This window comes from Vicugna pacos, chromosome 3, assembly GCF_048564905.1.
Source record: "Vicugna pacos chromosome 3, VicPac4, whole genome shotgun sequence".
Classification (NCBI taxonomy): Eukaryota; Metazoa; Chordata; class Mammalia; order Artiodactyla; family Camelidae; genus Vicugna; species Vicugna pacos.
The window spans coordinates 56,260,656-56,288,338 of NC_132989.1; the positions used below are offsets into that span (position 1 = coordinate 56,260,656).

Here is a 27,683-nt window from a genome sequence, read left to right on the forward strand (position 1 = left end):
TTTTTTTGTTACTAAGTTGTATGAGCTGTTTATGTATTCTGGGAATTAAGCCCTGGCCAGTCACATCTTTTGCAAATATTTTCTCCCATTCCGTAGATTGTCTTTTTATTTTATGTATGGTTTCCTTTGCTTTGCAAAAGCTTATTAAGTTGAATTAGGTCCCATTTGTTTATTTTTGCTTTTATTTCTATTCTCTGAGTAGACAGCCCTAGGAGAACATTGCTAACATTTATGTCAGAAAATGTTTTACTTATGTTTTCTTTGTAGAAGTTTTGGTGTCTTGTCTTAAGTCTTTAAGCCATTTTGAGTTTATTTTTGCATATGGTGTGGAGAGTATTCTAACTTCATTGACTTACATGCAGCTGTCCAGTTTTCCCTTTATAAACTTTCAAATGTTATGTTGTGATAAAATATACATAGCAAAATTTATCATTTTAACTGTTTTAAGGTGTACAATTCAGTGCCAGTTAATAACTTTACAATTTTGTGCAACCATCAGCACTACCTAGTTCCAGAACATTTTCATCACCCAGAAAGGAAACTCTGTCTTCATTAAGCTGTCACATTCCTACCTCCTCACTAGTCCTTGGCAACCATTTAACTGTTCTCTAGGTCTATTGATCTGCTTATTCTGGATATTTCATATAAGTGAAATCATGAAATATGTGGCCTTTTGTGTCTGGCTTACTTCAGTAAGCAGAATCTTTTCAAAGTCCATTCACAATGTAGCATATAGCAAAGTGTCATTCCTTTTTATGCCTGAACAACATTCCATTGTGTGTCTGTACCACGTTTTGCTTAGCTTTTCATCTATTGATGGGCGTCTTGTTTGTTTCCATCTTTCAGCTATTGTAAATAATGCTGCTATGAACGTTGGCATGCAGATTTCTGTTGAAGTCCCTCTTTTCAGTTCTTTTGAATATATGCTTAGCAGTAGAATTGCTGAGTTGTGTGGTAGTTGTCTGTTTAACTGTTTGAGAAACCACAGTGGCTATACTATTTTATGTTCCTACTAGCAATGCATGAGGGTTCTGATTGCTCCATATCTTGTCAATACTTGTTATTTTCCACTTTTTTGATTATAGCAGTCCTGGTAGGTGGGAAGTGGTATCTCATTGTGGTAAATTCCTGTTGCTTTTTATTGCAGAGAATTTTACTCTTACTTCAAGCCTGAACTAGGACATTCTAAATCGTAGAGCAAAGGCTCTGGGCCTGGGAGGGGCATCCCGAGTGCTTTCCCTTGACTGAAGGGCCATCTCAGTGTGAGGGTCAGTGGAACATGGAGAAAATGGAACTGAAATGTTCCACTGGGCTAGACTGTACCAGCCTTGACTGCTAGGCAGAGACCTTTCAGGGGGTAAAAGGTTGTTTTAAAGGAAAGACATGCCATGAGAGCTGGGACTTAGAACAGTAAAATACACCGTGATATAGGCTAAACTGGAAAGAACACAGCCTGGGAGTGGTGACTCCATTGTGAAGATGGTTTCATGGGCTCTGAATTTATGAATTGCCCATGGATCACCAGATAGCACCTTATAATTGATTGAATTAACCCCAAATTGTGGACTATTACTGCATTCCATGGGAGGGCCACACTATCTCTAGTTTGGTAGAGATAAATATATTTGGAAATATTTTAGGTTGTGAGCAATTCCACACTAAGAATTCTGGAGTTCTTTGAGGCTGAGTAGAAATCTTTTTTGAGCTGATGATACACGGCTGGTCTCACATAGGGAACATTTTGTGATGAAAAACATGAGAATTAACATCTGTCAGATCTGGATTTGAATCCTGTTTATTCACTTACTGATTGTATGACCATATCTAAGTACCTTTCCTTCTCTGAGTATCAGTTTTCTGTCTTTAAAGTGGGTATAAGAGCTATCTCATCTTGTTCTTGAGAAAATAATTGAGATTATGCATGTGAAACATGTAGCAGAGAGCCTGTCACAGAGCTGGTGTGCAGTACATGCACCACAAAGGTAGGAATACTGAGGTCACCTTCTTTTTAGGTTGGCTCTTGGGTGATGGTTCAGGGGAAGGTCTGTAAGAGTAGAAATCATCTTGGAACTTATAAAAGGGATTGGGGGTCTAGAGAGGGAGAGGGAAAGAGAGAGGAAGAGAGAGAGAGACAGAGGGAGAGAGGGAGGGGAAGAGAGGTCTTTGCCAAGAGAGAAAAGCCTTGAATTACTTTGATTGAGGATAACCTGGGAACAAGGAGTAGGCTGATGGGACCTGATTGCAATCCACCCCCAGTATTCACCTTAAGTTTGGCCTTTTCATTGACATTAACCGTTTCATTGACATTAACTGGTATTAACTCATCTGTCGGTTGAAATGATTTGCAGATTAATGATAGACTAACTTTCGTTTCATTGGGAAATTAAAATCCTTATAAAGCTGTGACAGCAGTCTATTCTTAGAGCAGATACATGGTGGCAGGCAGTGGTTTGCAAGAGCATGTAGCACATTGCTGGGCCTCTGTCCAGCTCTGTTCTCTCTGAGAGTAAGACATAAACAACATAAGCAAGATAGAACACCATCCTTTGCTGTTGGAAGGGAGGGGTGATATTTTTAGCTGTTGTATGAGATGATTTGCCTAATATTCCTAAGCAAGTATTTTCTAGACAACATGGGGTCCAGGGGATCAGGAAATGCCTTCCCTAGTGCAAGAGTGTGGTACTCCAGCTTCAGACTGGCATGTCAGCTACTGGCTGTGGGTGTTGACTAATAGTACTCAAGTGGCATTGTTATTAAGTTACCCTTTCCAATGGAAATTCCTGATGCTTAATAAGATCAGCAGTTACCATTTGGCAAATGTATTTTGGGCTTTTGTATTCCATTTTTATAACAACTAAATGATGTAGGTGAGTAAACTGAGGCTCAGATGAATTAACTGGCTTGTACACATTCAAGTGGCTGCTGTCATGAAAGGAAAAAAATGCTATTCAAAAGGATGACTATGGTTATTGTGTTAACATTCTAAGATAGCAACGTCATTCATTTCAGGGGTAGAGAGCTTGGTTTTGGTTAGGTAAAGGACCCAACAACCAGTCTAAGATGGAGTTTGAGAAACTGAATGGCTCTGCATAGTCAAGTAACAGAAATGTCTAGATTGTATACTAGTGACTTGAGAGGAGGACAAGATTTCTGGGAGACAGATGATTAAAGACAGTGGAGAGAGTGCTTGGAGACTGAGTACAGCCAGCCCCCCAGTAGCAAGTCAGATCCTGAGGAAGAAAGACCATCTGATTGGAAATGGTCAACTTATTTTTAAGGACAGTGAACTCTACATTGAATCCAAAGCTGTTTTTTGCTTTGTGTTGGATTATTCTTGGTTGCAGTCAAAACTTAGTAAAACCTTGTTACGCTTAAGAGTCTTGTGTTGAAAGTGCTTTTTTTGAGGGGCCCACGTGAGTGGGTGAAGTGAGGAAGAAAAAGGAGCAGTTACAAGAGAGAAGATAGGAGACTTGAACTTGGAGTAAGAATTTAGAGCAAGAAAGAATGGGAAGGTAAGCATCCCTCCTCCCAAAATCCTCAGAAATATTGGGAAGGCGCTGGACCTCTCTCAGAGTGTGAGTTATTTTATTTAGATGATAAAAGAAAGGGTAATTCCAGGAAGTGAGAATCTTATTTTTTGTTTTTAATCACCCCAGTGGGTGACAGAGAAGAATCTTGAGGCCAGCTCTGCCTGACCCTACAGCCCAGCTCCTTCCCATTTGCTCACTGCCGTGCACTGCGCCAGTGTTAGCACAGGATGAAAGGCAGGCGATTCAACGGTACTCTCCTACTCTATCCTGCCATCCCAGGCTGGCGTGGACCCAGAACTTGGGGCTCTCCTTTCCTTCACAACGTGTGAGAGTTCTTGCTCTTTTACACTTCAGTCCCACATCAGTTTTCATTAGAACAACTTCTCGGTGTCAAGGAATTTCTACTGGAGGGCAATGAAAAACTAAAAAGTAATTATAGCTTAACAGCCACAAAGTTCTCAGATTAGCTAAAAGTAGATTTCTTAGCTAAAAGTGGATTTGCTGTCTATGAGAAAGGACTACTGCAAAGCTGAGTTTGTTCCATCTATTTCTAGCAGAATCCCTGTGTCTCAGTTAAATATGAACCGACACTGCAGTAGGCAGTGGATGGACCAGGAGGATAGGGATGACTTGATGACCGTATTGTGTGGATGCCAATAATTTCATAAGAGTAGGGCTGATAACAAATTTGAGTTGGACATTATGAATTACTGTCGTATCTTTGTAAAGATTTTATCCAAAAATCTTTCTCAAAAATGAATGTCACTCTCTCCGTCAAGCAGTGTTACGTAGCAGTGTCTCTATAGAAGTATCATCTAACCCATTTAAAAATGTGATAGCTATCTTCTGAATAATGTGTCCTCCCAATGACTATTACAGTTAGCCCTGACTTATTCCACATTTATGTGGAAAAAAATACTTCTTTGAACCTCAGCTGAGAAAATAAAGCAAGCAAGATATGTGAGTGGCCAAAATAGATGCAACTCAGGTTTTTACTCTGAGTGATAGCCCAGAAGAATACTCAAATACATGTTGATCGAATGAAGAAATGAATGAATAAGCCTAATTTATGCACTTATTTTAAAGAGGGTTCTAATAAACTTGCATATTTATTTTCCTCATCAACATGAAGTTAGAAGAAGCGCCTTAGAAGGAATGAAAGGAATTAGAAGACTAAGCTTGTTGGAGACGGGTATACTGATATCTGACCAAATAGTAGGGGGAGGGACAGCTGAGACCAAATGCTGCAGGACTGCAAAGTGCAGGCATGAGAACGAAGAAAGGCACAGGCATCTGAGATCACTAAGTACAGTGTGTGCTTCTCGAAGTGTGGTCCCTGGACCAGCAGCATCAGGATCACTTGGAAATTTAGAAATACAGATACTCAGGCCCAACCTTAGACTTACTAAATCAGGAACTCTGAGGGTGGGGCTCAGCAATCAAACAAGCCCCCTGGTGATTCTGATGTCCACTATTGTGTAAGATCCATTGGTGCAGTGGAACAAAACACTCTAATTCCAGAGGGCACCACTGCATTTCAGCAGAGTGAAATGAGTGTTCGTGACTTGGATTATGGTAGAAAAGTTACTTATCACAGAATACCCCATCCGAAAACATAGGAAGGTAGGTTACTGGGGTGACTATATATCTGGTTTTCCTGGGACACTTGTTATTTACTTATATCCTAGCACTGTGAACAAGCCTTCTCTTTCATTCTTGAAAGTGTCCCCATTGGGTTGATAAATCATATGGTCACCCTACTAATGGGCTTAGAAGGATGATAGTCAAAATAGTTAAAATCAAGAGATGTATTGGAATTTAGATGAGTTATTTGGTAAATTTCTACCCCTCACCCCATGATAGTGATAGATAATAAAATTTTTAGCTTCTCAGTACTTTCCTTGCCCAGACTTATTACCCATTTTCTTTGGTTAGAGGTGGATTCTCGGCATTCTCCAAGCCAGCTTTTAGGCTGTTCTTATCCTTTGCAGAATAGTGTCTAGGACCACACTGGCACCCATACAGATTTGTTGCAAACTGCAAATCTGTGTTTAGGGCCAGTTTGCTTTTGCCTTCCACCCTCTTGCTTATCCACTTTTTAATCCCTGATGATGCAGTACTCTCTTTTCTTTCCTCGTCAAAATGTTTTCTGAGGAAAGGGTCTATAAATTCATGTGCATTGTGGAAAAACTCGAATATAGTCTCACCTTCGATTGTTTGCATTTGAATGGGAGAGATGGTATTAAGTTACTGAAATACCTTGTAGGTGTCACTCAGTTAGCAGAATAGTTGTAGGGCTCAGAAAGTGATGCAGTAACAGGAGGCACAAGATTGGGGTCTCCTAGATTGAAGTTTTGCCCCTAATCTCCTAACTTTCATGTGTCATGGGGCCAGCAATGGGAATTGACCTCGGGCAGGGTCTCAGCACTCAAGTCTGTTGTCAGTGCAGAGGAGGACCAATATTCAGTGCATCTTGCCCATCTCAACTCATTCCAGATCCCAATATAAATATACTTTCTTGCAAGTAAATGTAATCACTGAGTTCCTCTTTTCTCTTAGGTCTCCAGTCTCCTACTTCCTCCCCACCACCTGATCAGACAAATTCTCCCTAATGTCAAGGCCAGAGACTGACTTGACAGAGTCTGTAAATAAAGTTGTTTCAATGAATTTGCCGTTAAAAATATTTTATTTTAGTGCTGTGGATTTTTTATAGCTAGAGGGGTGGCACTCAGAGAGGATCAAGTCCAGGTCTCATTTTGCAAATGTGAAAACTGAGGCACAGAGAAGTTAACTAACTTGCCTGACCATACAGATGGTTGTTTCAAGAGTAAAAGTGAGGACCCAGGTTTCATGACACAATTTCCTCACTTCTTGTTCCTTTTTGGATATTCTAGGTTGGGGGACGGGAATATTTCATGGTTACTTAAATTCTGGTTTAGACCTTGAAGTGAGCAGTTCAATCCCCAGTACCTCCATTAAAAAATAATAATAATAAGCAAATAAACCTAATTACCCCCCAAACAAAATTGAATCAAGAAAATATGAAAAAAAATTATTTTTTTAAAAAGTGAACTTACATATTAAAAAAAAGGAAAAGAAAATAAACTCCTAAGATATAATATTTATGGCTTAAAAAATATCCTGAGATGTGAATTCACTTTTATTCAGGAGGAGAAAGACAGTTTCAAAGATGAAATACTTAAAATAGTATCAAAGAAATAAAAAATTACTTGAAGAACTCATGAATTGATGTTATGAGTGTAAACTTTATCTTCCTATCATGTATTATGAAACCATAAAAAAAGGCCAAAGAGTAACTAGAAAGGAGTAGCTCATGTCAGTGTTGCATATCTTCACTTTAATGAAGATAAATGAAAAGAGGATTGTACTATATATACTAAAACCCAATATGATGCTATCTTGGAAATGTAATAAATCTATTAGTATGCTTCGAGGTATATTTGCAGTATCAACCTAGTTTATTTGCAACAAAGACTAAATAGCCTGATTCAAACCCTTTAAAATCTGTATTAATAGCCAGAATATGAGTTTTTATTATATTTATTGAATGTTTATTATATATTTGTCACAGGCATTATGATAAATGCTTTGCATGGATTGTCTCATTCAGTCTTTTCAACAGTTCTTTGAGATAGACACTAATATCATTATTATCCCAATTTTGTTAATGAGGAAACTGATCCCCAGAGAGCTTCCCTAACTTGTGTAAAGATTGCACAGCTCCGAGTGGTTAATATAGTATTTGAACCAGGTAGCTTGACTCAAGAATCTGAATATTGAGCCACTATTCTGTCAACATTCTGCTAAGTGATGCCTATACCATGATGAACAAAATAGACATAGTCCTGGCCTTCCTGGAGCTTAAAGTCTAACAGAATTTTTTTTAATTATAAAGTTTAGAATAATAACAGTAATTAGACCTTCCTTTTAAGACAGAGGCTAGCAATTAAACTATGAACCACTTGCAAGCATTTTTCATATTAAGTATAGTGAAGACCATATATTTTAAATTTCATGGAAAGGATTGACATTGATCCTGATGTTGGAGGAAAAACCAAAACATCCAAAAGACAAGGAAAAAAAGAAAAAAAAAAGACCAGGATAATCTGTTTTTTCCCTGAAAAATTCCGGGGAACTCAAGCAGATATAAGTGGTCAACATGCTGGTGTTAAAGGAGATGCCTGAGTTTGGTATCAGTGGATTAATTTGCCTGTGGTGTTTGTATGATCCAAAAATGAACTACAAGGGACACTGGTAGAGGATTATGTCATCAGGCAGAATGGACCATCTTACATGAGGCCAGTTGACCTCTGGCCCAACTGGGCCATACCTGCCCATTCTCTTTCTTTCTCTGAAGTCCTTGTTTTGACCCCTACCCACTGCTGCTCTCCTTTCTTTGTTGCTTCCCTGGCATCAGAAGGACTTATTTGGAAGATGCAGAACTTTCTCACCAGCCTTCAGTCTCTACTCAGGCCTCCCAGAAACCAAATTGGCTTCTTCAAAGGAAAATAATGCTAATTTATCAAAGGCAAGAAACAAACCTAAGGGGACTTTGACAGTGAAATACATTAGAAACTTTGAGTCATTTTCTTCTCATACTTAATTTGACTAAAATGCAATTAGTATAGAATAAATGCTAAGATTGTGGTGATACGTATTTTAGTCTCACTTCTCTGGAACCCTTTCATTGGATTAAAATACTTTGCTGAGATATTGAGAAGCCTAGTTCTTAAGAGCTAGAAACATTTATTTCCTGTTAGTTGTCTTAGATTATTCAGATAAATTCAGCCCTCAGTGCAATTTGCTCAGGAATTGTAATTTACCTCTAAATGTGCTGTGCTTTGTTGGAATCAGGAAAATCTTGTTTCAGCAAAGGGGGAATCATTATCCCCAAAGTGTGAAGCAAACACTAATCATTATTAAGGGCATTTTTTTTTAGAAGGGAGATAGGAACAGTGTCTTATATATACTAGGTTGTCATGTTTGTTAATTTAGATTAATGAAATTTACACTCAAAAAGAAGGCACCACAATCCAAAGAATTACACTTATCCCAGTGCTCTTGGTCCTCTTACTTTGTTTTATTTTTCTTTCCTATGATTTTCTTTTCTCATTTTTAATTGACATATAGTTGATTTACAATGTTGCATTAGTTTCAGGTGTACAACAAAGTGATCCAGTTATATGCAAATATATACGTATATATTCTTTTTCAGATTCTTTTCCATTATAGTTTATTACATGATATTGAATATAGTTCCCTGTGGTATACAATAGAAACTTGTTTTTATCTATTTTATAATATAGTAGTGTGTATCTGTTCATCCCAAACTCCTAATTTATCCCTCCCTTTCCCTTTTGGTAACCATAAATTTGTTTTCTATGTCTGTGAGTCTGTTTCTGTTTTGTAAATAAGTTAATTTGTATCACTTTTTAGATTCCACATATAAGTGATATCATGTGATATTTGTCTTTCTCTACCTGACTTACTTCACTTAGTATAATAACCTCTAGGTCCATCTATGTTGCTGCAAATGGCATTATTTCATTCTTTTTTTATGGTTGCAATATTCTGTTACTCTTAGTCTTCTGATCTTCAAATAATATACTCCAGAAACACTAGTCTTATGAGCTCAGAACACATCTTCTCTTTCAGAGAGACAACTTCCTTCTTTAAGCTATTTTGGGAATTTCTATGAACTATAGCTCAAAGTATTTACTATACACTTCACAGAAAAAACAACTCATCTAATATAAAACTTTATACTTCACTAAATTAACTCATGAACTTCATCAGCTTACTTATATGTGTTTTACATAGTTGTACTTTTTTTCTTTATCTTTAAAATTTCTTCTAACATACTTTTCCCAGTTTTATAGAGGTATATATATAATGGACATATATCACTGTATAGGTTTAACATGTGCAGCAGAATGTTTTGACTTACATATATTGTGATATAATTACCACAATAAGCTTAATTAGCATCCATTATTTCCTATAGATACAATAGAAAGAAAAAGCAAAAAAAGGGAAAATAATTTTTCTTGTGATGAGAGCTCTTAGGATTTACTCTCTTACCAATTTCCCCCTATGTCATACAGCAGTGTTACCTATAGTCATTGTGTTGTACATTACATCCCTAGTACTTACTTATAACTGGAAGTTAATCTGTATTATCTTTTATGTGTAATATAGTCTTCAAAGTCACCAAATTTTTTTCTGATGAAGGCAGAGTTTAAGTAAATAAACTCTAATAATTTAAAACAGCATCTGCATTATATTTTGCAGTTACTTTAAAAATGAACACTATTTTGTAGACATATTTCCATTTAAACTATTAGTATATTTTACATACTTGTAAATTTTAATGAAAATATATTTCACTGGTTGATGTGTTGTTGTTTGTCTAACCATCTTCATCCCATGGTAAAGCACAGTTGTGTTACACAGATTTGGTGAAAAGGATGATCATCACTATTAAAAATATCTGTCATATTTAATCTTGAATTAGGAACTTGAACATTTTTTCAAGGTGTCCTAAAAGGTAAACCCTCCACAATAAATCTTTAGTAGGGAAAAAGAAAATGCTTGTGTATGCTCCTTTAGATAAAAAGGCCCTGTTTCAAATTATAACAGCTGGACATGAACTGTATAATAGTATTGAAGAACAAAACCCTGAAGGATAAAAGTACAATTTCATTTTTGTGGGCCTATTTCTCAAGGGGAAACTTCCACGCACTTATAAAATTGAACTGGGGAACTTGAAAGTCTTAGAGTGAAAGTTTGGGGGATGTATATACTCGGGACAGAAAGGCTTATTTATCTTTCCTAAAATATATTTTAAATTTCTTGATGGTTTATGGTAAATAAACACAGGAAAGATTTCAAAGGTGGTGAACATTATTTGAAAATTTTTACCATTGAGAAATACTTCAGTACAAAGGAGTATGGACTTAATTTTTATCTTGATTTAAAAATATTTATTTATTTTTACTTTCTTTTAATGGAGATATTGGGGATTGAACCTAGGACCTCATGTGTGCTAAGTATGTGCTCTACTACTGAGTTATACCCACCTCCTAGACTTAATTTTTAAATCCACATGGATTTGTTTCATTCATTGTTTTCATTTCAGCAACCGTCAACATTGTCTTTGTGTTGCTATGTTGAACTATAACATGGTTCCAGCTAATTATGGAAAAAGTACTGTCCTGCACTTAAAAACATGACAGAGCTTACTGGCAGAAAGGAGATTTTTGAAGAAAAACAGGTCAAGTCTCAACTGTGTGAAATCAGTCAATGAAGGACAAGGATAGTTAGTTCTTTTTGATCTGAGGTGTTGGTCATCCTATGAAGCAAAAGGCTGAGATGCAGCCAGAGAGGGACCTGGGAGAAAAGTTACCCTTGAGCCCAGCAGGAAGAATTATGTTCCTGTTTCCATACGGATCATCTGTTTCCATACCTAGTAATTCTGGCATCAAGGACTTGGAGAGGCTAACATTTTGGTAAAAAACTGTTCCATATCTCATTATATTAATTTGTTCATCAATGTTCAAGTATCTACTCTGATTTTGAACTTATAAAGTGATCATTGGTATAAGGTGTCTGCTTTCTGACTAAACTCTTACAGTTAGAAAGAGAGCTTGTAGAGCATTCTGGGTGTTTGGAGGAAAGACCATTCCTCCCCAGAAGGGGTCAAGAGTGAGACTCAGGGATTCAGAATAAGCCAACCCCTTCCCACACCTCCAGACCTCCATCAGCAGGGATGATGATGGGGCCCCACCTTCTTTCCACCTCCCTTGCTCTCTGTTTTTCTTCTACCTCCTCCACACTCCCAGGCCTCCCATGCTCTGCCTTGTGACTTGTAGACTGTGTGTAACAGAATCACATTGGGGCTTGTTCCAAATGTAGAGTCCTGGCCACTCTCAGGATCACTGACTGGAATTTCTGAGGATAGGTTTCTGGAATCTGCATTTTTACCAAGCTCCGCACGTGATTCTTACATACATAGAAGCTCGAAAACTACTGCTCCTAGAGTCTTAAACACAGAGAATCTCGATTTTTTTTTTACAAATGTGAAGTACTTTAAAGTTTGCAAAGCATTGGTATGTACTATCTCATTAGATTCCCTAGAAGAATCAAATGAGACAGACAAGGTAGGTATAGACATTTTTATTTTATCAATGAGACAATGGGTATCTATAATATCCAATGTCCTGGACAAGCCATAGCTGAGCCAAGGAACTAGTTTTTCCTAACACAGTATGCTGCTCGCAGATAATATTGGCCCTGGAACAGAGATTTGTAGTTTAATCTTTCCTTTATTCTATCTCATTTATTCTCCCTAATAATCCTGTGAGGTGGATAAGGCAAATATTAAATCTCTTTGGCAGAAGAGATAATTGAGACTAGAGAGTGAAAGTGAAACACCCAAACTCATAATACAGACCATGGCAGAATCTGGACTCAGACTAAGGATTTTCAAGTTCAAGTGCATCTGGACTCAGACGAAGGATTTTCAAGTTCAAGTGCTACTTCCTCTCTACCTTTCATTAGGAAGAAGTTTCAATGACGTAAATATTTTAAGATTTTTGATTGTTTAATATTTAATAAATATTGCTTATGACATCAAATGTTTCTTACATATATGTTTGGCTCTCTCACTAGTTTAGCAAATAAAATCTTGTCTTGATTGTGCCGAACTGTTTTTATAACTGAGCATCATGAAACATTTTTATGAAATAATTGCTTTAATAAGTGTTCTTTTAAGGTCATAGTAACTTTTGAAATACAGTCACCGAATCTGGTTACCATTTTTCAGTTTTTATCCTCCTCTTCTCTTTGTAGCACCTGACACTGTTGATCACTCTCTTCCTGAAAACTTCTGTCTTTGAAGTGGTGTGCCCAGTCCATCTGTCCTTTGCTGGCTTCTGTTTTTCCTACTACACCCAAGATGTGTCTGTAGTTGCCTTCCTTTTGCTCTCATGAATTTCCCCCAGTAATATATACATTTCCACAACCTCAGCTATTAGAATTATTCTGATGACTCTCAAACAAATCTCTTTAAATCAAATTAAATAACTTTCCCCCTAAGCTTCAGATCTACTCAGAATTTTGAATGTACTAAATATTTCTTGAATTAAATTTCTGCTTGCTAAACATCTCATTTATTCACTGGATATGTACTGAGTACCTACTACGTGTCAGGCTATGTCCTAGGTGCTTGGGATACATCAATGAATAAAACAAAGTTACTGGCCCTCATGGGTCTTAATTTTTAGTGGCAGGAGATAAGCAAGAAACATAGAAAATATAAAAATCAGACTCTACCTGAGAAGCATTATAAAAACAAGAGAGATTAGCAAGGATAGTGATGGGAGTACTGGCTGCTCTTCTCTAGGGTGGTCAGTGTTGGCGTTGCTGAGAAGAAACATTTGTGAATGTGTTCAAGGATGTGAGGGAGTTAGCTCTGCAAATTTCTAGGGGAAATGCATTTTGGGCAGAGGAATAGCCATTGCAAAGACCTTAAGGCACATGTGTGCCTGGTATATTCAAGAAAAGTGGTAGGAGAGGAGGTCAGAGGGGAAATGAGAAGTGAGATGGTGCAGGGTCTTGTCAGCCCTTGAAAGGACTTTGGCTTTTATCCTTTGTGAAATGGGAAACTATTGGAGAGTTTTAGGCAGAGAATGACATGGTATGTTTTACGTGTTTAAAGGATGATTCTGGCTATTGTACTGAGAATAGGCTATTGGGTGGTAAGGCCAATTGTGAAGCTACTGTGGTAATCTGGGCAAAGCCTGGACCAGAATGATAGGACTAGAGGGGATAAGGTGGGCAGGTTGTGGATATATTTTAAAGATGGAGTCCTTAGAATTTCCTGATGTATTAGATATGCTTAGCCTGAACAACTAGAAGAACGGACATGCCATCAGTTGAGACTGGGAAGGCGGAAGGTAAAACAGATTTGATGGGAGAAGGTCAGATCAGTTTTGGACGTGTTATATTTGAGGCATCTATTTGATGATGTTTAGGTGGAGATGCTGGATTACAGGAGTTATCTGGGATTCAGGAGTGATACTGGGTTGGAAAAGTAAATGTGACCATTAGTGGCAAATTGATATTTAAAGCTATGACTCTGGATGAGATCACTGAGAGGGTGAGAGTGGATGGGGAAGACAAAAGGATCAAGGACTGAGTTGAGCCCTGGGGCACTGCACCAATACACGTTTGGGGAGAAGAGGAAGGACCAGTGATGGAGACTGAGAAGTTTATCTGTGAAGTAGGAGAAAAAGCAAGAGAGAGTAAATTCTTAGAGAGCAAGTGAAAAAAGAATTATCAGAGAGGAGAGAGAGTACAGCTGCATCAAATGTTGCTGATAATTTAAGATGCGAGTGGAGAATTGATTATTGAATTTAACGTTGAGGCAGCCATTGGTGACCTTCATGTGCACAGTTTTGGTACAACAGCAGGGATGAAAGCCTGAGCTGAGTGAGTGAACAAGACATAGTGGGGTGACAAAAATTAGATACAATGAATATGAACAAAATTTTTCAATTGATTCAAACTCAAAGTGTCTAAAATTGAACTGTCATTCTCCTCCTAAATGAATTCTTGCACTAGGGTATTTTATATCTATTGGTGGCAACACCATCCTCTCAATAACTCATGGGCAAAGCCAGGGAGTCATCTTTTACTCATTTCTCTTTCTTGTTCCCTATCATTAATCCACTAGCAAGTCCTGTCAGTTTTACTCAAGAAGGTAGCAAGGTACATGAGAAAGAATATGCACTTTCAAATCACACACACCAAGTCAGCAATCTGTTTAATCTCCCTTAGCTTTAGTCAAGGAGGGTAATGTAACTTACCTCCTAGGATTCTTGTGAGGATTACAAATGCTCATATATAAAGCATCTAGAACAAAATATCTCAGTCTGTGTTTCTCTCCTATGGACCACCTGCCGCAGGTTTCAAGATTTCTTCCTTCTCATCACAACCTTAGCCCAAGGCTCCGAGGACCTTGTTACTTAGCCTCTCGCCAGTGGGATCCATAGCTGTTCACCCAGCCTCTAGTTTGCCCTTGTCTGATACCCTCTTAGAGGGATCTCTCTAAAGCACAGCTCTAAACCATTTCACTTCTATGCCTAAAAAAATCTTTAAGTGACTCTCCCTTACTAGAATAAAGTCCAACATACTTTACAAATAAAGTATGGTAATATCCTGCTCCTATATAATATAGAGCACCCCCCTTCACCCTGCAGTGTTTTCCAGAGTGATATTTGCCAGGATAAACTAGACCATTAGCTGATTCTTGTGTACGATCTTATTTTATTTTATTTTATTTTATTTTATTTTATTTTATTTTATTTTATTTTATTTTATTTTATTTTATTGTATTTTATTTTATTTTACTATTGTGCTTTTACTTATGCTCTTCCCTCCCTTTGGCGTTCGTGCCCCTTCCCTGTCAGACAAAGTCCTATCCATTTTTCAAGGCTTAGCTTGAATGTTATGTTGGTCACAGAAACTTCCTGACCCATTTCACCTCCCCCATCTACCAGATGAAAGTTTTCTCTCTCCTCTATTCCTAAAGCATCTTTTATTCCTTTTAAAGGAATCATTCTTTATTATTTACTGATTATTTACACTCCCTTTCCAGAATATATGTTCTGCCAGAGCAAAGATCAGGCATGATTCATCTTTGTACCCACTAAGCACCTAGGAAAGTTCTCTGTACCCTGGAAGTGCTCATAATGTTGTATGCTGAATTGAATTATTGGGTCCTTTTATTACATTTTGGGCTTTAAAATTGAAGTTATTGTTTTTAAAGTTACCCTTGTCAATCTATTTTCTTAGTTATTCAATTTATCATCAGAGAGAATAAATCACAGAATAATCCCAAAATACCAAAAAGCCAAAATGTCTTGGCTGAAATAAAAGTGATCCCTCTTCACCACGTCTACCATATTAAAATAGCAAAATCACCTCTAATTCAAGCTGACCAAGTGATTTCCAAACTGAAGAGCCTTTTCAATCTTTATATATGAGTAATCTGGGTAGAAATGTAATTATTTGGATTGTTCTCAATGGGTTCAATATAAGTATTATCTATTCTTTCTTCTCTTTTATCTCCTTCTTACTGATTACATCTCTTTTCATCTCAATTTAGTTGAGCAAACCAATGAAAAATAGTTGCTTTGAAACTGTTTTCACAGCATCATAATTAAAGATTGTTAAAATACATTTAAAAATAAATATTTAAAAATCTGAGTCAGGTTAGTCCATATTTGAATGAAATTATGAAATACCAATTCTATCATCTTTCATTTACAGATTAAAGCTGGGAATTCCAGGATATGAGCCTGGCAGTAACTAGCAAATCCAGACACATCCCAAGAGCTTTTTTGTGATGACATATGCCAATTTGATGTATTAAAACTATCATTTGTTCACAGGATTGCTGACAAATCATTCAAATAAAATAATATTAATATCCTCGTTGATTCTGAGAAGGGAGCAGTATCCTTTCATGCAATGAATATATGTATTGATATCTTATGGACTGAATATGTCCTTCCTCAAATTTATATGTTGAAGCCTTGACCCCTACTGTGATGGTATTTGGGGGCGGGCCTTTGGGAGATATTTAGTTTCAGATGAGGTCTTGAGGGTGAGGTCATCATGATGGGATTAGTGTCTTTATAAGAAGAGAGACCAGAAGGCTCTCTATGCCATGTGATGACACAGCAAGAAGGTGGCCATCTGCAAACCAGGAAGAGAGCTCTTTTCAGGAACAAAATCTATGAACACCTCAGTCCTGAACTTCCCAGCCTCCAGAACTGTAAGAAATAAATTTCTCTCTCTATGGTGTTTTGTTACAGCAGTCTGAGGTGAATAAGACAGTATCTCTATCATTTGTTTTCCAAAGGTAGTTTTGTTGTCTGTTTCCGCTAAAAACCCAGGCTAGTGAACCTACACATTTTACATTCAGCCAGTATTTTCTGAGTGCTTATTATGTTCCAGGCACTAGCTAAATACTTTCACATGCATAACCTGTTTTAATTTTCATGATAGTCTAGGAGGTGGGCATTGCTATTCCCATTTTACAGATGGGGAAACTAAAGTCCAGCTAGATTAAGTGATAGAACTGGGATTGTTGGCTCCAAAAGAGCAGGGTCTATTCTGTCTCATAAATTGCTAGAAATCTAGTGGTTAGCACAGAGGCACTAGTATCTCAGTAAATATGCGTTTGACAAATTATTGAGAGTAAGTAAGGAATAAAGCTGAATTCAAACACAGGTCTACTAATGCCCACGATTATGTCCCATATTAATATATAGTTAATATTAAGTTGGTATTAATTAATATCAATATATTATGTGTCCTATATTAAATTCATTCTTTATTATAAATAGTAAGCCTTTTCCATACTCTCTTAAAATTTTAACCAATTTTTAAAAAAAAATTTTTTTTAAATAAAGCTAACAAATGACTAAAGTTCTGACAGCTCAAAACTGTGGATGATATGAGAAGTCCTCTGTGCTCCATACCAGAAGTAAGCACTATTAAGAGTTAGGTATGTTTCCCTCCAGATGCTCTAAGTTCACACATGGGATGTATATATATCTATGTATAGTTTTCTTTAAATGCCAAAAATAACATTCTCATGCTGTTCTGTAATTTTATTTTAAATTTAAATATATATCATAGTTATTTTTCTCATTTTGCAGCTTTACTTTGTTTTAATAGCTGTGTGGTGTTCCTCGGTCTTTATACATTTCTATTTAATGAGACCCCTACTGATGAATATTTAGATTCTTCCAAATTTTACTATTATAAACATGCTGTAAAAAATATACATCTTTGAGCATTATTGACAGTATATCGGTGGACAAATTCTTAGAGAGTCTTATTGTTGGAGGAGGTCATAGAGAGGACACGAAGGCTGGTTGATGTAAGGGGGGCAGATCCCTGTCCTTGGAATGTATTTTCTGCCTACTACTCCCATACTAGCAGCTCTTTCAAGGCACTGCCTGGAGAAAGTGAGGTGTTGTTTAGACCAGCTGAACTGAATCCATGACTGAACCCACTTAAAGCCTCTATATAAACTGTTAAGATTCTGGTTGGGGTGGGTGCAGCGATCTACTGGCAGCTACCCAAGGAAAGCCTCCTTCCTAAGTTCCCTTGTTTATTAAGCCTATGTGGTCAGTTTCAGATTTCACCCAGGGAATGCCCTAAGGTTGCAATCCAACACCAACTGAATCAAATGGTAAGCATTCTCACTCAGCATTTTGATATATATTGCCAAATTACTTTAACAAATGTGTTCCTGTCTCTATTTCTGCTGATAATGTGTGAAAGTTTCTTTTCTAAAAAAATGACACATATGAACACTGCATATAGTTCATGTAAATTATCTTTTCCAATATTATAGGTTAGAAATGTGGTGTGAAAAGAATTTGGATTTACTTAATCATTGATGAAGTTATTGTTGACCATCTGTACTCATTTATCTCTGTGTAATGTGTTCTCTATTCATAAATTTCTGCTCATTGTCTACCGAGTTGTTGGAGTTTTAGTATTGATTAGTAAATTCTTTTTGAATGTTAATAAGTTTGTCTTTTGCCTCCCATGTATTATTTTTCTTTTGCTTTTAATACATTCTATTTTTATTTATTTATTTATTATAATTTTTTTAATGGCGATACTGGGGATTGAACCTGGAAACTCGTGCATGCTAAGCATGTGCTATACTACTAAGCTATACTCACCCCTGTCATGTATTATTTTTCTGTGAGAATTTTTATTGAGTGGATAAGTTTAATTTTCATTTGACTAGGCTTATCAGTCTTTTTTATTTCCCACTGGTTTCAAGATTTCCTATTGTAATGAGAAAGACCTCCCTAATTCAAAGATTTTTTAAAAAATCATTCATGTTTTCTATAGTTTTGTATCTTTGTTAATTTTTTTGGTTAATGCATTTACTGAACCGATATTTATTGTACACCTACTGTGTGTCAGGCATCATACATTAGTGAACAAAACAGACAAAAATGTTTGGGTCCATGGAATGACTGATCTACTGGGGTTATTCTTTTAATATATTCAGCTTGATTTGCTATAATATTGTTAATTATTTTAGCATCAGATTAATAGTTGAGCTATTTGAAATTTACTTTGGTGAAAGGAATAAGGTAGGAATCCATCTTTGTTATGTTTTTCTCCAGAAGATTAGCTATATATCTCAACTGAATATTTGATATTTTACTATTGATTTTCGAGTAGCACCTTTATGAAAAACTAAATACCTGTAGGTACTTGGGTTTATTTCTAGACTCTGTTTTGAACACTGATCAGTTGTGGCTGTTCCTGAACCAGTGTTGTAATTTTAAAATTACTGTAGCTTTATAATGAATTTTGTTTTCTGAAGTGACTCATTTCCCCTTAAAACTCTTCTTTGATAGATTTATTTTTCTTGACTCTTATTGACATGTTTATTTTTCCAAATGACCTTTATAACTATTTAGTCATGTTTTAAAAATTCAGTTTTAGATTGAGATCACATTGGTTTTATGGATTCATTTAAATAGGAATAATTGCTATTCAATATTGAATCTCCTCACCCAGGTTTTTCCTTTATTCAAGTCTTCTTTTGTGTCCTATAATAGAGTTTTAAAGCTTTCTTCATATAGCTCTTGGTTTTATCTTATTTTGTTCACTTGGTTTTTATTTTTTGGTTATTATTTTTAACAAATATTATTTTCCCTATTTTATAATCCCTTTTTGTAGAAAGGAAAATCATCAAAGTAGATTAGTTTTGTAACTTACTCCTTTACTGGCTTTTCTTCTTGTTTTAATTTTTTTCTTTCAGTTTTTCAAGTACCCAATGATGTCATCTAGAAATAATGAAAAATTTGCCTCATACTTTCCAGCATGTATTATACATCTTATTTCATTTTCTACTTGAATGCATTGGCTCACTCTTGTAAAACACTTTTAAGTAACCATGCCCTTATTTGGAATCTTTGCCTTGTTCTTGACTTACACAGGATTATTACACCTCTATTATTGCTTTGCTGTAAAGGATATTGCTGGCTTTGGGGTTTATACATATATTATTACATCACTTTAAAAATTATCCACCTCTTACTGTTAACTAAGATTTTTAAATTAGGAGAGAATGTTGAATTTTGTTACATATCTTCTAAGTATTATTTGATCTCATTTGACCAATAACAGGGCCTACTATTTTTAATAAATTCCCTATTATTCCACTGTGAAGATGAATCTAAACAAGTTTTGGTGTGTTATTTTTTAAATACTACTGATTTCTACTTGTGAATTTATTTATAAATGTAAATATGCCATCATAACAGAAATATCAACTTACAACTTGCTTTTTTGGACTCAGCAATGTTTTGGTGATCTTTCTTATGTAAACATATGGATCTATCCCTTTCTTTTCATTTGCTGCATAGAATTTTATAGTGTGTGTAAATCATAACTTATATAACCATTACTGTGTGGAAGGGTATTCAAATTTTTCTGCTCCTTTTCTTTGGCTATTACTAACCAATATAGCTATTTCTAACAATGCTGCACTACAGTTCTGATACATATCTCCTAATCTATGTGCAGAGATTAGGAGGTGGGAAGATGCCTAGAAATGGAAATTCCAGAGTTATCAATTATGTGCATTTAAATAAATATTGCAAATTGACCTCTGAAGTGGCTGTAGCAATTTACATTGCCATTAGTAATGACTGTGATATTTATTCCCATATGCATGCCAAAGCTGACACACTTAAGCAATTTTATATTTTACTGATCTCTGTAATAAAATTTAAAAAAATTTTGTCTTAGTAGAGTTTAAATTCACATTTTTCTATTGTGAAATTCCTATTCATGTTCTTTGCCTATTTCTCTCTTGGGTTGTTTGGTTTTTTTTTTTAATTTATTTAAGGAGTTCTTTAAAATTTGTGCATGTTAATCTCTTGCCTGTTATATATTTTACAAATGTTTCCCACATTTGATTTTTTACCTTTCATTTTGTTTATGATGTCCTTTGTTGTAAATATTACATGTTACGTAGCCTATGAAAAACTCCACTGGACACTTGAGGGAGACAGAGAGTGAAAAGGCACAGACATCTCAGAATTTTGGGGAAAATAACTTTGGCCTGAAAGGATCTCAGTTCTCCTTAACCCATTCTGGGAGTCATTGCTCTAAACCTTGGCACACATTTGAAAATAATTGTTTATTACTTTTATATCAAAGTTTCCTTATTTGAATGTGCCATATACTTCCTGCTATAACCCTATCTGGTAAGCCTATCTTGTCTGGGTATCAAAGCCAATCCAAGGGGATGGAGGAAAGGCAGTGGAGACAGAGCGAGAAAGAGAAAGTGCAGGAGAGAAGAGCAAGAGTTCCAACTATTTACACCCAAAGGACCGAGCTGTTGCAAACCAATTTAGAATGCAGCCACATTCACAAATACTAGATGGCGCTCTGTAGCTGATGGGAGGAGGCTCTGCGACATTCAACTTCTTATTTCGCGTTGTGGATACTGAGTTCAGAGTCAGCAGGCCTAGAGGTACTCCCAACAAAGGCTTAGTATCGGTAATTGAGCCTGGGCTGGAGAAGGGGAAATGGCAGATAGATGCCAGGGGCCCCAGCCAGTGGGAACCAAGGGCAGGTTGAGTCATCTGGGAGCTTCTCTGGGCTCTGATTAAGGTGGGAGAGACCAGATTGTGTAAGCTCAGACTTGCCTATGAATGTTAGTAGGCAAACCCGGTGGACAGGGGGCATCTCCCTCAGAGCAGAAGGAGCAGCTGACATTGCCTTTAGGTCCTTGTTTTCCCGAGGATGTGAAAATCACATCCATTCTACATCCACCCAGTTACCTTGTTAGGAAGAGAGGGAAGGGAAGTCTCCCTGAGAGGCAAACAGTTTGTTCCAAGAAGACTAGACTTTTTCTAAAGGGATTGTCTAAATGATTAAATCTTGATGATTATTAAAATTCGGTTGGATGTTTTGTTATTTTTTTTTCTCCATTAACCTCTGGTTGAGTGGCATTACTCTAAAGGAAAACCAGATTCATTACAGAAAACATAAAGGAATTATATTTTTCTTCTTGCCCACACACAAGTTAGTGGGACTGATTTTTGATCCCAAAGCACCACTATCTGCAATGAGAAACTGTTCCTGCAGGTCCCTGGCCCTCTTGCCATTTAGCCAATCTCACTAATGCTCAGAGATCCTATTTGTAGAGGACAGCTCCCGTAAATGATGAATGCCATTTTGTTTATTTTTGTCAGCAATTTTTCCACCTCAAGTTTGTTTTTTAACTCAATGTTGGAGGGGAAAGTACAAAGTTCCCAGGAGCTGCTGGCCAGCTTGAACCAAGTCTGTGCAATGCCAGAGCCAAAGTCTTCAGAGTTCAGTCTATTGTCTGATGTATCCTGACAGAGATAAACAATTCTTGATCTTGGAATGGTTACATTGTGGTGAGAACCAATCTGCTGAGTTGCAGAATTGAATGAGAAACAGATCCTAACAAATACTAGGGGTGGTGGGGAGTAAGGATGGTTTAAACCTCAGATCCCCTGAAAGATATTACTACCTCTAATGACCTCACTGGTCCCACATTGACTTTATATGAGACCTGAGCCAAGTACCCTCATATCTCGGTTTCTTAGGTATTCAATCAAAGGGGGGAAATACATGTACTAGCTATATAATTACATGGCCAGAATTTAGAATTTCAGCTGTGGATGATGGCAGAAGTCAAGATTAAGAACACACATGGGGGATGGACTTACAGGCTACAAACCAGAGTCTGGGAAACCTATTTTAGCCAATAGAATTTCACTTAAGGTAATTTTCTTCATAAAAGACATTGTACTTGATTTTATTTTTCCAAGGATGTTTATAGACATTTAGTCCCTCCATCTTTCCTTCCATTTTCCAACTTCCCCTATGGGATTCGGAGAGAAGGTCATCTCAGAATAAAAGCGTACAAGAATTACCTCTACTTGGTTCTTGCTTGTGCATTTTCTAGGCAGGAAATTTTGAAACAGGTTTTGCCAGAAAGGCAGTTAAATTTTCAAGCCCTGGTTTGAAATCAATAATGTTTATTTCTTAAATAACCATTTTATCTCACTTAGAGAAAAATGTGTGAATTAGGGGATTGGATTTGAAATGAATGAAAAACTGATGGAAAGCATCATGTTAGGAGAAAATAGGGGAGCAGTATGAGTCAAAAGGACCAGATTTAGAATAATACAGCAGAGGAAAGGTCTGCCCTGTTTAGCCAGTCTATCATTGTTTCTATCATTAATGAATATCCGTCTGTCTTAATTCTGTGACATTGGAATACTGAGCCAGTTCCTCTGGGTTTAATACCCCAGTATGAATGAGACAATCTGGGGAGATATAACCTTTCTTTTGGTCTTCAATGAGGATGTGTCAATCAGGATGCTTTGAGTTCTAGGAAGCTTGTGGTAAGCAGGATTTTAAAGCTGTCCCCCCAGGATTCTTGTCCCAGTTATTCAATCAAATGCTAGTATAGGTACAGGGTGGAGGGACTGTGTAGACATGATTAAATTTTCTAATAACTGACCTTACTATAAGGACAGTATCCTGGGCTACCCAGGTGGGCCCAATGTGATCACAGGAGTCTTTGAAACTAGAAGATAGCAGAGGAGTGAGTAAGAGAGATGAGGCAGAGGTGGAGGTCTGGGAGATTGAAAGTGTAAGAAAGACTCAGTCTGTCATTGGCTTTGAAGACAAGGAGGGGGGCCAGATTATCAGCTGGACACACCACTACCCAGAATAAAGATTGTATGGCTAGCCATGGCCATGTGCCAGAGGCCTAACCCCTGGGATATGAGAAGAGTTGAGAAGTAACTTTAAAGAAAGGTGCATATTCTTCTTCACCCTTTTCCCCTGTTTGCTGGCTGGTAGGTGACTGTCATGGCTGGAGCTCCACTGATGATGTTGGAGCATGTGGTGACTTTAGGAGTGGTCCGCATGTGTGTGTGATAGAGCAACCAGGTAGAAGGAATCAGATAGAAGGCAGGACACTAGGTCTGGGAGATGACTTTCAGACTTCTTGAACATGCTTAATTAAGATTTAGGTGTTATCTGCAGTTGAATCCAGTCCCCAGAAATACATACACCCTTATAGTTTCCAGGATTGGTTCTAGGTCTGAGAAATGGGGTAGAATGACTGTGATCAGTTGAGAATAATTTTCCAGGGTGTAACAGGGTGATATTGAGGAGTCCACTCTGTTATCTCCTCTAGGAGGTCAGTGGACCATATCAAGGAGGAAAATCGTAGATGAATGCTCTGGTTCTCAAGGGGTCTCACTTTTAAGGGATAGATTATGGGCTCTGGAATGAATTTTGTCTTTATAGTCTCCTATAAAAAATTGTATGATCCAAAGGAATCTTGCTGGAGGACATTACTTTTATTCTCATAGAGTGATCAAGTTGGGAACCTCATTGGGTAGAGATTGAAATGTCTATATAATGTGCCTTAGTTTGGGTACCCCCAGAAGCTGATTTAGTGACAAAGATTCAAATGCAAGTAGTTTATCTTGTGAGGTACAGGAACCAGCATCAGGGAAGGGGGGCATGTGAGTCAGGAGTGAAAGGAAGCTGAGAAGGGGCATGTTATTGAGGGCAGTGGAACTGGGAGCAGAGCAGAATCTCTGCCTCTGAGTTATTGAAGTACCTAGACATCAATGCCAGCACCCATTGGCTGAGGGCTGTTCCAGGCACCTGTGGGGAGGGGGAGGTGTGGTTTGGAAGAGAGACTGCAGGTGGAGAGATCAGATACCTACACTGAAGTGCTAAAGCCTGAGGGATAGGAGTAGAACCCTAACAGCTTCTGTGACAGGGTATATATACTCAAATAGGGTTATTTACATGCCTGTCCAGTAGCACTGAAAGTAGGAAATCAGACCAGGAATGAGTAGACGGATTGTAGCCTATGCTGGAGAATTGTTTCAGAAGCTTACATCATTTTTAAGCTGAAAGAGATCTTAGAGGGAAACTAGTCCTATTTTTTTTTCATTTTGCTAGTGAAAACCTGAGGCTTTGAGGGCTGCCGATGGTGACAGAGTAGGAACAAGTCAATCTGGTAGCTTTTCTTGGTTTTGGTTACAGAGTGACGATACTGTCTCTCTTGTGGACAGGCTTTCCTCATCAAAAATGCTGTCTTCATTTGGCTTTTAAGTTGGTCTTTGTGAGATGGGTCAGGCCAATAGATATGATTGTCCCCATTTCAGAGACTGAGAGGAAATGAGGGCCTGAAGGCATCTGGCCCAGTGCCAGGAGCTGGGACAGCAGCCAGGGCTCCACTGGTGAGTGAGCTTCTTAAGTGCCATTTAGTTGGCCTTTAACTCAGTCCCAGAAATGTTGTTTTTGTGCTTGCATTTATGTCCTTGATCTCATCAAGTGGAAGTTGTGGTTCTGCCCAAGATAATCTTGGTGCTCACTCAAGGTAAGGATGTGGATCGGTGCATGTTTTGAGGCCCTTTCAATTATTTTATTCTATTTATTTATGCATACATTTAAAATGAAAGTTGTCTGGCTTTGGAACCTCGTAGACCTAGGATCTGCTAATTACTGCTAATTGCTCAATGAGTGACCTTGTAAGATCACTTAACATTACTTGGTTCCTTCATCTATAAAATGGGGTTGCTGTGAGAATTACATATAGTAAAGTGTGCAAACCATTTAGCACGATGCTTGAATACCCCACATCCAAACTATGGCTCGTCCTCTCAGTTCTACCTTCAAAACATCGTGTATCTAGAATTTCACAGCTTGCACCATCTCTCATCTACCACCTAGGTCAAAGCCACTATTGTCCCTTACACATTTATAGTGACAGCTCCTATTTAAAGTTTGTTCCCACTCATTCCCTTTCACATTTTATTGTCAACGTAGAGGCCAGAATGAGTCTTTTAAAATGGTTGGATTACAGAGGAACTCGACTCAAAGCCCCCCAGCAACTTCCTATCCCATCCAAGTCCAAAGTCCTCATTGGTGACCATAATGTCCTGCATGATCTGGACCTTAGCCATCACTGCAATAGCGTCTCCTCCCACTCCCCTCTTGCTCTCTGTTTCAGCTATTTTGTCTTTCTTGCTGTTTCTCAAGCTGAAAATGTTCCTGCCTCAGTCTCTTGGTATCTAATGTTTCCTCTTCCTGGAAAAATTTTCCCTCAGATTCACTACTTGGTTTCCTCCCTCATTTCCTTTGGGTTTCTGCTCAAATATTACTTATCCATCACCTTTCCAACCTCCTGTATATCACTGTGTAATGCATATATTAATTTTATATTCATTCAAGCAATAGATGCTCTATAAATATTTAAGATAGTTAGTAAATTGTAATAAAATGAATAGTTAACATTTCTTGAAGTTTTGCTATGCACCATGAATTTTGCTTTCCTTTGCAGGTGGCAATCTATCTTCTTAGTGTACTCTGTCAGCTGCTATAGATCTTAGCTCAGATGATGCTTCCAACAAATCTTCCTTGATCAGTCAAGCCAGAAGTGATTCTTCACTCTTCTGTATTCCTTCAGTGATCAATTCTTACCATTCACTTTTCCCTTGGGTTTTAGAGTTTTTTAAAAATAAGTGTCTTTTCTTGAATATAATAAAACATTTGATGGCAGAGATCACTATATCTAGTGCAACTTTATGTGATACACAATTTGTAGGGCAGCCTCTCATTTTAGACTCCACTTTAGTTACTTGGGAAAAGTTAGATATGATCTTTTAAGTTCTATAAATGAATTCACATTCATGCACAAGGTTATTTGGGATCATAGATATCAGAACCCGAAATGTCAGTTAGTATGTTCAAGGCAAAATTAGGTAGAAGGGAAAAATGAAAACATTAAGCTACAAAAATCAATTAAGGGCATCATTAAAAGACTATATAAATATAAAGTTGAATTGTGTAGAGTTATCTCCCTGGGTCTATGGCTCCTTGTTTCATATAAATATGACAAACTTGACATATTTATAAAGAGTTTTGCTAAGAAGTGGTGATAATTTCTTCTAAATATGCTATAGTAATCCTATATTTCTTTATATATCTTCTCTGTGCTTTCATTTACTATGTCATAGAAAAACTAATAAGAATATTTTTCTTATGTTGCAGAGAGGACTTCTGGATATTGCAGTTTCTTTTTTGGCCTATCAGAGTAGCTCTAGACTGAGGTTATATTTTGTGGTCGCGGTATTTTCAGTATGACTGTCACGTGGAAAAGCCTCAAGCATTGAGTGAAGTCCTTTTTCACTTAATCCTTAAAACAGCCCTGTGAGGCAGTTATTAGTAAATCATATCACATCAGTCCCATGCTTAAAAACCGCCTAATGGCTCCTGGTTTCACTTACAGGAAACTCAAGTTCTTACTATGACTATAGGACCCACCCCCACCAGGACTCTGCTCATTTCTTCCCTTCCACCTCTTACGAGCTCTGCCCACGTTGTTCCACTTTGTTTGGAGTGGTTCCATCTGTCCTTGAACATGCCCAGCCAACCTGCTTCCTGCCTTGGGGCCTTTGCACCTCCTGTTCTTTCTGCCTGGAATGCTGTAATCAGATCTTTCAGTGCCTGCTCTTTGTCCTCATTAAGTCTCAACTCAAATTTTAGCTTCTCAGAGAAACTCCCTGTACAGGCAATGTTAAAATAAAACAAAACAACCCTCTGTATGGGATTGTCAGATTGAGCAAATAAAAATACAAAACACCCAGTTAAATTTGATTTTCTGAAAGCAAATAGTATTTCAGTGTGTCTTGTGCAATATTTGGGATATACATATACTCAAATATTGTTGTTTATTTTAAATTTTAAATTTAAATTTAATTGGATGACCTGCAATTTATCTGGCAACCCTACCTCCATAGCCACTCTATTATGATATCCTGTTTTATTTTCTCCATGGGACTTGTCACTATTAGAAATTCTGTTCGTTTGGCTTTCCCACTGGAAGATGGGCTCCAAGAGGGTGGGGCCCTGTTGGCCTTGTTGGCAGCTGTATCCCCAGAGGCTATCATATTGCTCAATAAATATTTGTTAAATATTTGTTATAAATGTAAGGAAAACAGA

The 27,683-nt window shown here is 37.3% G+C and overlaps 1 protein-coding gene across 5 annotated transcripts in view; it reads left to right on the forward strand.

The window, feature by feature from the left end:
- MCTP1 (multiple C2 and transmembrane domain containing 1) overlaps positions 1-27,683 on the forward strand; it is a 604,116-nt gene that overhangs the window by 100,027 nt on the left and 476,406 nt on the right. For all 5 annotated transcript variants that reach the window (XM_072958382.1, XM_072958380.1, XM_072958381.1 and 2 more), the window contains exon 3: positions 17,761-17,820. In XM_072958382.1, the coding sequence (XP_072814483.1) occupies positions 17,761-17,820 (60 nt within the window). The remainder of the gene's footprint in view (positions 1-17,760; positions 17,821-27,683) is intronic.